This window comes from Oreochromis niloticus, linkage group LG9, assembly GCF_001858045.2.
Source record: "Oreochromis niloticus isolate F11D_XX linkage group LG9, O_niloticus_UMD_NMBU, whole genome shotgun sequence".
Lineage (NCBI taxonomy): Eukaryota > Metazoa > Chordata > Actinopteri > Cichliformes > Cichlidae > Oreochromis > Oreochromis niloticus.
The window spans coordinates 1,798,066-1,811,881 of record NC_031974.2 but is presented as its reverse complement, the minus strand read 5'-3'; the positions used below and the strand labels follow the sequence as shown (position 1 = coordinate 1,811,881).

Genomic DNA, 13,816 nt, shown 5'->3' with positions numbered 1-13,816 from the left:
CAACAAACAAACAAACAGAAGTACACATTTTTTCATCAGAAGGCAGTGGAAACATTGTCGGTGCCTCGGCAAAGAAATAAACTCCCTCAAATTCATTTACTGTATTTATGTAGTTCATGATGCTACTATACTGTTGGGACTCTGCTTTTAATCTAACATACAGACCTAAAATATATCACCGCTAAGGTCGTCTAGTATGGATCACTGGTATGAAAAGGGGGGATGTGCTTAATGGCAACAGTCATATCACTCTTCAGCCACGGTTGGATTTTTTTTAATCATCATTTTTTCGTGGTTTTTTTTTCAGCTACACTGGCCATGAAGTCGCATCTTCGTATTGCTCTCGGCTCCTCCTCGCAGTAACCGTTTAGCTCTCAAAGTCATTCGTTTCTAACACGTGGTTGTGCTGATATGAAAGATGGCGGATGTTACCCACCAACAGGAACTAAAGTTAATTTCAATGTGTTGCTACTTTCACATCCAAAACAAGTTTCCATCAGTCGGAGTCCTTGGTCTCGTGGGATTTCAGGAAATGAGCACGTCTGAACAACTTTCTCGAGCTATAAACCAGAATGGTTTTGGCTACAGTGATTTAAGACATTCATCATCAACTCTGTGAGGAAATGTTCTACCTGAAGGGTAATTCATGAAGGAGAAGCTAAAGCTAAACAGTGTTTGGTTTAGCTGCAAATACAAACTGTTGGCTAACCTGATGTAATATGTTTTAGTTACCAACCCACAGCAATCCAATTTACTTGCTAACACAAATACAATCTGCTTTAGCCTCCAACCTGCTAGCTACTCTAATCTCTTTAAAACGTCATGTCTTAGCTAAACTAGTGCCATACTGCTAAGTTATTACACGTTGATTCACTTTGGGCATAGCCTGCTTCACTGAGTCATGCTTGATTTGGAGGTGTGGACACAATATGGTTACAGCTAGCTTATATTCTCAAACAGAAATTTGTAGTTTTTAATTAAACAGTAGCTCTCTGATCATCGCAGGAAGAACAGTGGATATAAATAAATAAAGTCTGTCTCCAAATACAACCTGGGAAAACAAATCTAAGACATAAGCTATGCATGTCTCTTACGTATGACTGTTATAATATAATAATAATGACTGTTATAATGTTATAATATTTAACTGGGCATAGCCTAAATCATGTAATTCTACTAACTGTTAACTGCGGTAAAGTACCTTTACATGATTACAAACAAGTTAGCAAACATTAGCCAGAATAAAGCCAGTTTAATCTAGTGGGGCCAAAACAGTGAGTTAGATTCAGTTTAGGAAATGTCTTTAGTTGTGTGAATCCAAATAGTCCCTCCAAGCTAGCCTACCTCTGGCTAATGTTAGCTAATGCTGGCTTGCTAACTAACCAACATAGTAAAGTACTCTAGTGGTCTCATCAAAACTCATAGGGTTGATCTGGATTACAAAGTTTGTTAGCTCATCATGTGTTCATTATTTTATAAGTTTACATTACAAAAACTTTAAACAGAGGTGTCAAGTTACAGCTAGCTAGCTAACATTAGCTAGCTTCTTGACTATTGTTTTATGACCATGGACAGATTTTAAGTGGTTGCACAATAAATGCCAGCATATAAATAAAAAAAATGTCTAAATAATGGCAATTAATCTTTTATTTCTTTTTTAAAAAGCTAAAATTAAAACATCTAGTATGTTGCATAGTAACTACCTGGCACTATGTGCTGGTGCCCAGGAGGGCTTATTACTTTGAATTTAAGCTTTTTGAGTGCTTTATGCACTTGTAAATAAAAGAGTTAAAAATTAATGCTGTCCATAACATTAATAACGCAATACTTGGTTAAAAGTCAGCTGTATGTCCTTATTATTCACAATATATAGTCACCTGTCATCAGCTGTTGCTTAAATGTAACTGTGCCATTTTCACTTTTTGTTGTTCTTTGTTGTGATCGTTTCTTAAGGGCTTTTAATTTGAAACTGTTACAGGAAGTGTTGAGTTTATATTACCAACAAAAAGCAGTAACAAAACGAAAAATTCTAATAATACAGAAATGAAACATCGAGATAATACAAGTTTCCTTCCAACAGAAGCAAAAACTAACTTGAACCTGACAACGTCTTATAAAACATTTAATGTTTTTGTGCCCATTTCCTGAAATGTTTTGAGGGTCTCTGAACTGATATCATGCACATTAACAACAGTATAAACTGTTCTTTAAGGACAAGCAGGCTTTATACTCCACCACATCGCTGCACCTCAGAGTTTGGTCAAGAAAAACAAGCCTACGGTCACACCAGAAACGTGGCATGGCAGCAACCTGGCCAGCTCCACAACCAAGTACAACACTATGAATGTAAGGATACTGTTGATTGAGAGCCATGCTGTAGGGGCCAAAGGTCAGTAGTGTCATTGCAGTTTTTCTGCCTGTGAAAGTCAATGTGTAATTTTGATAAGCTGTCTTTGCCGCCAGTTATTACGACTCCATTTAGCGCTGGTGTGACCGTGGCCTGAAAACAACAAACAGCCAATACGAGTACAAATATTACACGAAGCATTCAGTCCATCAAATATACCACTGAGTCTACTTGGCGTAATAAAAAAACAGAAAAAGGAGAATCTGTCCGTGGTGAAAATGAGGCGTCAGGTCTGAATCGGCTCGAGGCCTTGGCTCGTCTTATTGATTTTGTGGCCTCGCGTTACACATGAATATGTACCATAGGCTATATGGGGACTCTAATATATAGCCTGATACAGTGTCAGCACCCTGCAGTCACACAGCGCTGTCTCGGCCGAGCCTACTAAACATCAATAATTCATGGTTGACTTTAATACTGTGTAATTCCACGGTTGTAAGCGGACGGGAATCCATCACGTTTTCATCATTGTCATCGTTTCAGCTCAACGGCTTGTTGAATATTTCATGTTATTGGCCTCTGGGTCGGGTCTGCGTGTGATTGGATGAACGCTCCGGGAGGACGGCGGCCTGCAGATGTCCCAGGAAGGCGACCCGGGCGGCCGTACGGTGACCTAGCAGTAAAAATCCATTCGGGGTGTATTTTCTTGTGATGAATTCAAACTTTGAAGTATTTTTGAAGAGCAGCTATCACTCTTCTCCTATTTTCTTTTTTCAGTTGGATTTTTCCTTTTTTTTTCTTTTTTTACTTCTTTTCGCTTTGTGTTTCCATGTTTTTCCTCATTTCTGTTAAAACGCCAGCCAAGTCAGTATGGTGGGCAGTGTGGTTAGGACCAAGGCGAGGCCCCTGGCGTTGGCAGATCTGGGGGCTCCGTTGCCGCCGCCACAGAGTTCAAACAAACTCCCGCGGAAATTCAGGTTTCGGGACTCCTTTTTCAGTTTATCCCAGAGGTCCGTCGCTCCCTCCTGGCAGTCCGCCAGCGCCGTCGTGGCACAGGAGTGGAAGTTATCCCAGTAACTGGCAGGAGAAAACACAGCAAGCATTAACGCCACAAGCTTTGACTGCAGTGGGAGGCTGGTTTTTAAACTGACTGCATCAGCTACACTGAGGAGCAGAGCCAAGAGTGGAAGCCATCCCAGAGTCTGGCAGCACTGAACACACAGAGAAGAAAAGCTTATGAAGATCCAGCCGGTGAACTTCATCTAGTTTCTATATTCCAGTAAAACAAAGCTGAAGCTCGAGAGCGGCAGCCTGCGCCCGTTACAGCGCCGCCGTCTCCATCATTACCCAGTAAAAACACTTCAATATTGAAGGCAAAATACTGGCTGCCTTCAGCAGCTACCACACAGGAGCACGCCTACTGAGCGTTTACAATAGAAGCTGCTACACAATCAGCACTTTACTGATTCTAGTGGTTTTAGTCCAGATATAACTAAAGCTTTGTTTCTTCCAACTGCTCACAATTTATTTTTTGTTTTTAATGTTCCCAAATCTGCAGCTGCATATTTTTATTCTCCATTAATCCACTAATTATCTGTTTGAAAGAGGCGTGGCCACAGTGTTAGCTGTTCATGCCTCCTGCAAACTACATTCAATCCATGTTTGTTTAAAATGTTAAAGTCCTGCTTTAGTTTGTAGGTTTTCTGCTCCTGCTGTACAAACACATATGTTCCACTTTTATCTGATTTTATTTCATGTGGCCCTTTGCAAATGAATGTTTGTATAGAAAACGTGTGTTTATAGACGATGTATTGTTCTATAGGAAAGCTCAGCTACACGTGATGCTGTTAGGCGCCTCCTCGTCCACCTGTAGTAACGATACATTCAGTAGCGATGACACGTTCAGCATCAAAAGCTGAAAAATGGTAAAAAAGTCATTTTATTGTTGTTGTTCATTAGTTCAGTTTGTTTTAAGTATTTCATGAAAATTCTGAACTAAACCAGAGTGAAAATCCAAATATATTCAATACGAATATATTTGGATTTGGATTCAGTCCAAAGAAATCTTTTTAAGATTATAAAGATTTGCATCTCATCCTGAAACCTCATCATATAAGTTTAGAAGCTGTTTTTAAATCATATAAGAATTTATTATAATACATGTTGTGACCCAGCTGAAGGCCACACTGGGAATCTACAGGCATTTATTTCATCTTATGAATGTAGAACTTTTACAGTCTAAAACTTGGAGACTAAAATCGTGCATTGAAGGTTCACATAATAAAATATGTGGAAGGTAATGACTTTGCTCTTCAGCTGTTTCCTTCCCTCCTTCCCTCGTTCCTGTTTCTTTCCTTTACTATAGCCCCTCCTCCTCTGCTCGTCTTCCCCTCTTCACTCTCTTGGTTTGATAAAATATTAATACTCATGTTTTTCCCTCCTATGCTCACTTGGCCTGATTTCTCCTCCTCTTCCTCTCTGCTTGTTTATTTTTCTACTTTATTTCTTTGTCCTCCCCTCTCTCTCATCTGTCCCATCAGTTTTTTTCCATCCCCCTCCAAGTTAATGTGGCGACGCGTGCTTCAGGACACACACACACACACACACACACACACACACACACACACACACAGCATATCTAATCCAATCTTCCAATCTGCTATTATTGATGTTGACCTCTTGAACTGAGCCGTGTCGATGCTACATCTCTGAGCAATTAACGCCTGTGTGTGTGTGTGTGTGTGTGTGTGTGTGTGTGTGTGAGGAGGCGTATTAACGCGCACCTCCTGCCACGCCTCAACACCGCTGTGATGGAGCTGTCACTGAATTAAAAAGTCATGTGTGTGCGGGGAGGGGTGGGGGCTCCTTGCTGCAGCGTGCCATCTGGTGCCCACCCGGTTTGGGTGGTGGGATGGATGGTGGATTAAAGGGAAGATGGTGGGTGGGTGGTGGGGGTCATCTGGGCTGCACATATGCACACTCCCCCACTGACTGCACCCGTTTCCCCCTCAGGGTTAGCGGTGGGAGACTCTTCACGGGCGTCACAGACGGGGCTCAGCATTAGAGACAGACCAGTTCACACGGCCCCGTAAAACCAAACCACTGCAGCTCCAGTTTGTCAGCATATGAGAGCAGATCTCTGTACTCTGACTCATTATTGTAGTTTTGAAAAGGATGGAAACAATAAACTCGATAACTGCAGTGAGGAACGCTCCAACAGCATTTCCTGTTCTATGTGAATGCAGAGTTTTCTCTCCATTTCAAACCTCTGAGTCTGACAGCAGACTATGAAATGACCTCTCGTCTTATTATGACCTCTTATGGACTCATTACTGTTTATAGACACTGATTTTACTTTTACATCAGCTTCATATTTTTCACTTTATAGATTAACAGGGTCAGCTGGGTTAAATAAGTTGGATCAGAGAGGTTTGTTAGATGCAGATCGATGTCCTTTACCTAAAGATGAACTAGCCTAGCTTAGCACTGTAATTATTGTTAGTATGCTATTACGCATTACTGGACTTTAAATGACATATTTGAATATATTTAATTAAACAAACTAGTTTATTGGAACAAAGATCCAGAGGGAAAAAACAAATACCTTCAACAGTTGTAAGAAAACTGCTTAGAATGTTTTACCTTTTTAAATAAATTGCATCAATGCTATAAGCCCCGCCCCCGCTGATGTGATTGTGTGTTTGTGTGTGTTTGTGTGTGTTTGTGGTAAACGTACGTGCAGATCTGGTGCAGGTTCTGCCTGTCGTCCAGGTCCTGGGGATAGTTGGCCATGTTGTCTCCCAGCTGAATGAGACAGTCTGAGAAACCCTTGAACACCGAGTCACATTGACCAGCACTGACCAGCACCGTCTGCAACATGGAGACTGCAGGGGGAGGAAGAGGAGGATGAAGAGTGGTGAGAAACAATGGAGACGTTTACATTAAAGCAAACTGTTTCTGTGTGAGCTTACAGGACAAAGGTGTGTGTACTGGTTTTACATCTTCACATCTTGTTTTAAACCTTAAATGTCATTTTTGTCCCAATTTAAACCTTTTTTCTACTTTCTGAGTGAAACTCCACATTTGGACTTATTTAATTAGGTTTACGGTTTGTTTGAGACCTGCTCATCATGTCCTCTGTAGTGGAGAAAAAACCTGAAAGACTTTGATCTTTGATTTGCACATTTCAGTCTGTATGTAGGTTTAAATACACTGGGTCAACTCTGTGTATGAGAAACTATTGTTTCAGTGCAAAAACATTCACATAGAAACTTTTCTTTTATCGAAGGAACGAGTCTGAGTCCAAATGTTAACCAACAGTCACCCTCCCAGCTTTGTTCTGCAGCAGACTGAGCAGAAATCATGTTTGTGTCAAATCATGTATAAAACCCGGAGTCATCAGCAAACAGAGCGAGCCGAACATCATTTCAGACAAACTCAGTCGGTTTTATGGATATTTGTCAAAGAGCAGGGTGCTTTCAGAGAGGAGATGATAGAAGACAAACAGATGAAAACATGACCACACAGTGCACGAGTTATCAGATCAGCTGAGAGTGACATCAGAGAATAAAAGAGCAAAATTTCTAATATTATTTTACACGAGTGGAGTCTACAAATGTTCTCACAGGTTTATTAAGGAGAACAGATTTAAAGCAGTTATAATGTGGAGCTTAGAGAGGTCTTAGCTCAGTGTTACGATCACGCAGCTCCAGTTTGTGTTGCTTTTATTCCTTCTGCTCATTAGAAACACATCAGTGCAAACTAACACACACGACAGGGAAACTCCTGCCAAATGTGACACGCCTCCTACACCCATGCAGTCACACACACTAACACACACACACCCCTTTACATGGCCTCTGTCACTGCGTGCGTGTGGTTCGTTAAGCAGGGGATCGGGCTGATTGATTGGTTTGGGTGATGGCGGCTGCTGTCCGGTTCCACTCCATCAAACCGTGGGCTAACACGGCGTGACGTGTAGGACGAGACGCGGCTGTTAGAGGACGAGGGGGGAGACTGATCACCCACGTAGGATCTACTTTACCTGTTTCCACACATATCCACAATGAGCTAGGGTCACTACAGGATTTTTATGAAGGATCAACAACAGGAAAGGCCTTTTTAGTGGCCTGGTTCACTCTGCGCTCTCTCACTGCAGTTTTCTATCATTATTTTCAGAGTAAAAGCCTTTAAAAGCCCTCTGTTCCCTTCCTGTTAGCATAATAGTGCTTCAATAAAGCAGCTTTGAGAGCAGATATGTTCCCTGAGGAGACGGTGGAGACCAAAACCTGGAGATAAAAGCTTGTTTCCTGTTACCAACATGGACAAAATATACCAGCAGTTCTTTTTATGTTATGTTAAATCCTTTCATTTGTTTTATATTTACATAAAACATACAAACATATATATATACATATATATATACACTGGGACGTGATTGTTGAGTGAAAGTTTAAAGCATGAAAAATGTTAATCAGGTGGATAAACAGGCGGTTTTTCAAAATAAAAGAACAATTTAACAAAGATCTTCATTTAAAGGTTTTTGGCCTAAATACCAAAGTGTTTGTTTCTGTTTAAATAACAACGTTTGTGTTCCTGACGCCTCCTTGTGGTCACAAACACAAACTGTACTTCCTCCTTTTGTGAACTTTCTGTAATCTGAATAAAAACCTTACAGCGAGCACGTTTCACTCGACGCTGCCTAAGAACAAAATTTTACTTTGTGCAACGAGAGAGAAGATTTGGAGGTGCGAACTGGAAGATGCATCAAACCTTTTCGTTCCTTTAGTCTGAAAAACTAAATCATGTGAGGCGTGTGGCAGTAAAGGCGTGCTAGGATAGAAAGCACATCTGCCTCTGAAAAATGAAACTCGTGATTGTTTCCATGTTTCTGCGTCCTCGTTTTTCTGACTCATTAAATCTGCACAGAGCTGCATTTAACGAGCACATCAGCTGATAGTGAACATGTGATTTTATTATGTCTTTTATTTTAAACGATGTTTAAATATAATCTGATGACACTGACACAGATTAGCATTAATGATGAACCTTATTTAAATTACTATTATTGTAACGTACAGACAGTTTGACCTGAAATATTTAAAAATCATTTTTATTTAAAAGGTTTTAAATGTTTTAAAAATAAAAATTATTTAATTTGTTTTATTCATTCATTAAATAACATTTTGTACAACGTGAGATATTTTCAGTGTTTAGTTTTAAAATAACTCTGAAATATTTCGATCATGTTTTTTAATTCAGCAAACTGCACATATTTGTATTCACTGTGATTCATTTCATCTGTTTATCTGGAATTTTTATTGGTTTCTTTTATCTGGGATATATTTCAGAATCTTTTTGAATTTTTGACTCTTTGTAATCAGCTTTAGGAGGATTTATTTTAAGGTTTTTATATTTGTAATATTATAACATGTTTATGTTTTTAATATTCCCATGTGTCCCCATAATATCTCTTGATTTCTTTTTATTTATTTAAATTAAAGAAAATGTCACAGAAATCTCCATAAAATAAGCTTTTCATTTAAAATAATACTAAATGTTATTTATTTATTCTCCAGTGACACATTTTCTTATAAAAATGTCATATTATACAGTAACATTGTGTAGTTGTGTTTAAAGAGTGAACAGCATTAAATCATTACTTGTTTATACGACCAGCAGAGGCTCCACAGACCACGTGATCCAGGAGAAAAAGGAGCCGCGCAGCTGAATGTTTGTCAGATGAAGGAAAAAATGCGTTTTGTTTTTCAACAATAAAACAAAAATATGATTTTTTATTTTTTAAAAAGCTGAATTTTCGTTATTGGAGGTCGCAGATCCGTGTTTAGGTTAAAAGAGTTTGAGGATGAAACACGAGCGCGTGAGGATGCACGTGCGGCAGCGTTAAAAGAACCCCCTTCCTTCCTCTCTGTCCCACTTCCTGTCAGGATGCAGCACGTGACAGCGTCACTACGTTTCTTCACGTTTGACTTCAGCTCTGATCCTGATTCTGGTTTTTGTGCATTTCTGCAGCTCGAAGTTGATTTTTGGACTTTAGATCGAATTCCTCTTTTTATTTTATTTTTTTGACCCTTTAATTTGAATAAAATCTAAATCTGCGTTTTTATTCTCCGCTCGCACTTTTAAATTCTGCCTCATATTTAATCTTCAGCGGTTTTCAGGAAACATTTTTGAAATTAATGTGATTTTTCTCACTGCAGGTTTCACGTTTCTGCTTCCTGTTGCTCCCGAAATTTAATCTGAATGAATAAATGAATGAAAGCGCACCTCCTCCTCCCCCCCCCTCCCTCACTCTCTCCATTGTCTCTCGCCCGCTGTATGTTGGAGCATTACATCATCTCTAATAGGCTGCATGATATGGCTGCAACATGCAGCTCCAAAAAATACTAAATGTATAAAAAATAAAAACGCGCCCTCCGCAGTCTCCGCTTCACAAGAGCTCAGATTTGAGTTTCTTTACGTTTTTATCGGGAATTTATTTTTAATAAAGGATCAAAGAAATCCAAACGGGGCTTTGCGACAGTTTTGGGGGTAATTTTGGAGCTTTTTGCAGCATTTTTTTTTGCGCAAAAGTTGCGTTTTTAATTCTAGTTTGCGTGCGTTTGTTTTATTCTTTATAATTTTTCGATTTTTTCCCCCGTTTTCTTTCTCTTTCTTACACATTTCAGTCGCTTTGACTCGTTTTTGTCGCGTGTAATTTCTGTTTTCTCATCTCCAAAGATGCTTTTATTTCTCATCCATTTAAAAAAAGAATGCCCCCCCCCCCCTCACATGATCTTTATTTATTTATTATTTTACTTTTTTATTATTATTTAGTTTTTATTACTCCTGTTTGATGGAACCCGCTGTCGTGCACATTAATTAATTTATTTCCCTTTTTCGTTCACGCCTCCCATCAAGCACGCGTGCACTCATTCACCCCACGTCCACACACACACACACACACACACACACACACACACTGTTGCCTGCAGTGTGTCATGCCAAAAGCAGCGTGCTGTAGCTTCACGCGGCGGACACACCCACCTCCTTTACACACGAGGCCATTTTCGTGCGTAAAAATGCGCCAAAAACGGAAATTTGAACCCGAAAAATCCACAAAATCTCCACAGTTTCGATTCTGATCTTTACTCTGAATTTGATGCCCACGTGTGAGTTTAAAAAGCAGCCAAACAGTGAACATGAGCCGTGTTTTCGATGTGCATGTCATAAATTTATTGTTAAAATGATTTGGAGGATTGTGCTGCAGCGGCGCGCCAAACCTCGGACCAATCAGACTGCAGCATTTCGGAGACGCCGAAGGATTCACGGCGGAAACATGAAAACGGGACGAAGATCAGATTCTCTGTGAGTGAAAGAAGAAGGAGGAGGAGACGTTTCCCTGCAGGGAAAAATGACCTGCGTGGAATCATTCCACGCATTTTGGCCTCGCTCGGTTCGGATGGTCACCGCTGTGCGTGAAGGACGTGAAAATGCGCGCGTGGATTTTCTCTTGATTCCTCATCTGAAACCTTCACCTCCTGCTCGGAGCTCTGACTAACATCAGCACCGAGGACTCTGCGTCCTGAATAATTCAGCATCCCTGTGCACACACACACACACACACACACACACACACACTGAGCCCTCCTCCACAGCGTCGTTATGCAACGGCAGAAAACAGAAATCATCTCCGCGTTTCTGCTCGTGGAGATTTTTAATTTCGTTCCTTCCAGTTATTAGACGGATCCCGCGGAAACACCTGATTTATTTTTACGTGAAAGCTGAAATCAAACGTGCTGTTCCTGCGTGCACGAGCCGGGCTGCCCACAAGAAATGCATCGGTTCATTTTATTTTATTATATTATATTTTATTCATTTTATTTTTATTTTTATTTTATTTTACTTTTAGTAGCTGCAGGGGTTAAACGCGGGCTCGTGCCGTCTCCATCCTCCGGGCTTCACGCGCACTGCGGATCCGCTCCGACATTTCTGTGATTTTTGTTCCAGGCCTTTCTCTCCTTTGTGAAGCTTCAACACTCAAAAGAAGGGCCGTAAAAATCAGAGCGAAATAAAACAAAACATGTTTTTATTTTTCTCACATTTTAAATTAAAAATGAATCAAATCAAATAAAAACGCGTCCAGTGTGGGACACCGGGGAGGGGAGGGGGAGGAGGCGGAGGGAGGGGGGCATTCCCCTTGTTAGCGCACACATGCACGCACACGCACACGCGCGAATGTGAAGCGGAGCCCACCGCCGCTCACATGTCTCCGCGGCTTCATTAGGACAAGAAAAGTCCGGACAGCAGCACCGACACGATTCAGAAAAAACACTCCATCTGCCCCACGGACGGCCTCGGCTCTGCGCAGACTCAGAACAACTCAAAGAAGCAGAACATTTCACCCGAAACTCGTGTTTTTCTTTTATTTCTGCAGGCGATGAAATAAAAATGAGAAGTGACTGAAAAGCTGCCACAGAGACACTTTAAAGGTCACAAAAGAAGAAGAAAAATTCTTTCATGATAACAAATGTGAAACAAGCTCTTCATCATCTGCAAACACGTTTAAAAGCGCAGCTTTCATCCTGGAATTTGGTGCAATTACAGAGAAAAACCCGCAAAGCGTGACTTTCTGCGCTCACCTATGTGCAGAGCCAGGAAGAGCGCGAGGCATCTGGAGGACCAGGTAACTCCCATCCTCTGCGTCCGCCTCTCGGCATGAGAGCAGAGACTCGCAAAGTTGGAGAGCAGCTGCGGAGGAGCCGCACATTCCCCGCAAAACAGCCGCAAACAGCTACATCCAGCAGAGTCCTCCGCCTGCTCCCCCGCTTTTTCTTCTCCTCCTCTTTTCTCTTCTTCTTCTGCTCTTTTAGTGTGAAGCTGCTCCCTCCGCGCGGCTCTCCGTCCTCTGTGCGCGCGGCGCTTCCTGCTCGTTTTTACGCGTCCGGAGAGAAAAAAGAAAAGAGAGAGAGAAAGCCCCTCCTCCTCTCCTCCTCCTTTCCTCCCTCATTAATATTATTTATCCTTCTTTTATGATTCCATGTCATGATTTTTTTTTATCCCTTTGAGACGTTTGAAGGGAGGAAATCTGTGAAACGTCTGAAAGGCCTTTTTCCGCCCAATGAAACGAAAATTATTCACGCGCTCTTTATCCACCGGGATGAACAAGAGCTAAATAAAACCATTTTTAATATATTTTATAATAAAAATAAAAATAAATTTTACAGCTTCCCAAAGGCCTTTCACTGTCATGCGCACTGGATTTAAACCTGAGCAGACTTTAAGCTTCAGCATTAATTCACATAAACACATTAAAACATTTAAATATTGAAACAGGTCAAGTTTATTTACACAGCACAGAAATGCTGCATTTAAAAATCACAATATTATAAAATAAAATACCTACACCGGCCTTTATAGGAAAATAGTTCCCCTACTGTGTTTGGATTATTATGGGACAGGCGCTCTGATTGGCTGGACACGCCCCTTCTCTTATTAATAAACTGGATTTATTTTTCTTTCTTTAATTGGACCTTTTGTGTTTGAAGTTAAACTCCTCCCCTCAAACACCTGAGGCCGAATCTTCACAGGTGTGTTTCTGTTCAGTTTCCTCCTGGTGGTCATTTTTGGTATTGCACTGAGAATTATTTAATTTGTTATGAAAATAATGTGAATTCCTCTATTAATTATTATTTAATTATTAATTAACAATTATTATTATTATTTTATCTTTATATTATTTTATTATTATTAAACATATATTAATATATAGTTCGTGCAGCGTCGGCCCGAGAGGCTGAAAATAGCTTCTGATTATTTTTAAAGGCCTCAAACAAGAATTTACACGAGTGTGTGCTGCACAATCACACTGATGTCACACATTCATTCATGCTGACGACACTTTGATGTTGCAGCTGCAGACGATGAGAATAACAGCATCATACTCAACATCATAACGTTACTCTTGATCACCGATGCTGGGTGGGCCGGTCACATTTATGGAGGGGGCGGGGCGTCTTTACAAACGTAATATCTGACCAAAACAAATACACAACAACAAAAAACACACGAATGATCACAAAGACACAAAACAACAACAACAGACATAAAATAACAACAAACAGAACAACAGAACATCACCACACACAGAAACCAGCATCAAAAAGACACGAAGGATGATAAAAAAAAAAAAACAGCCACAAAATAAAAACTGACGGACATAAAAGGACCACAAAATCACAACAAAAGCACCAAAAAACAGCCAGAAATCAACAAACAAATATAAAACTGCAAAAAAAAATCACAAATAACCAAAAAGAGTCAAAAAAACATCATCGAGGATCAAAAAGACGAACGATCACGAAACAGCCGCCAAAAGGCCCGAACAGAGGCCGGCGTCCAGAGCGTGGATCCCTCAGGGGGCGGTCTCAGGAAGCTCAGGTGAACACGCTCGGTCCCTCCTCACATGTG

The 13,816-nt window shown here is 40.5% G+C and overlaps 1 protein-coding gene across 1 annotated transcript; it reads right to left on the bottom strand.

Moving 5' to 3' along the window:
• Positions 1-27: 27 nt before the first annotated feature.
• nrn1a (neuritin 1a) lies at positions 28-12,276 on the bottom strand. The gene is made up of 3 exons (XM_003452374.5): positions 11,989-12,276; positions 6,084-6,231; positions 28-3,424 (listed from the first exon to the last, which is right to left on the bottom strand). The coding sequence occupies exons 1-3, from the start codon at positions 12,041-12,043 to the stop codon at positions 3,196-3,198; spliced, it is 432 nt and encodes a 143-aa protein (XP_003452422.1). The 5' UTR covers positions 12,044-12,276; the 3' UTR covers positions 28-3,195.
• Between the last annotated feature and the right edge of the window lie 1,540 nt (positions 12,277-13,816).

Excerpts from the sequence above, each read along its gene's own strand:
- nrn1a (XM_003452374.5), bottom strand. The coding sequence starts at position 12,043 with ATGGGAGTTACCTGGTCCTCCAGATGCCTCGCGCTCTTCCTGGCTCTG. Across the intron at positions 6,232-11,988 it reads CTTCCTGGCTCTGCACATAG|TCTCCATGTTGCAGACGGTG; the intron begins GTGAGCGCAGAA and ends CTCCCCCTGCAG. Across the intron at positions 3,425-6,083 it reads AACCTGCACCAGATCTGCAC|TTACTGGGATAACTTCCACT; the intron begins GTACGTTTACCA and ends TTCTCCTGCCAG.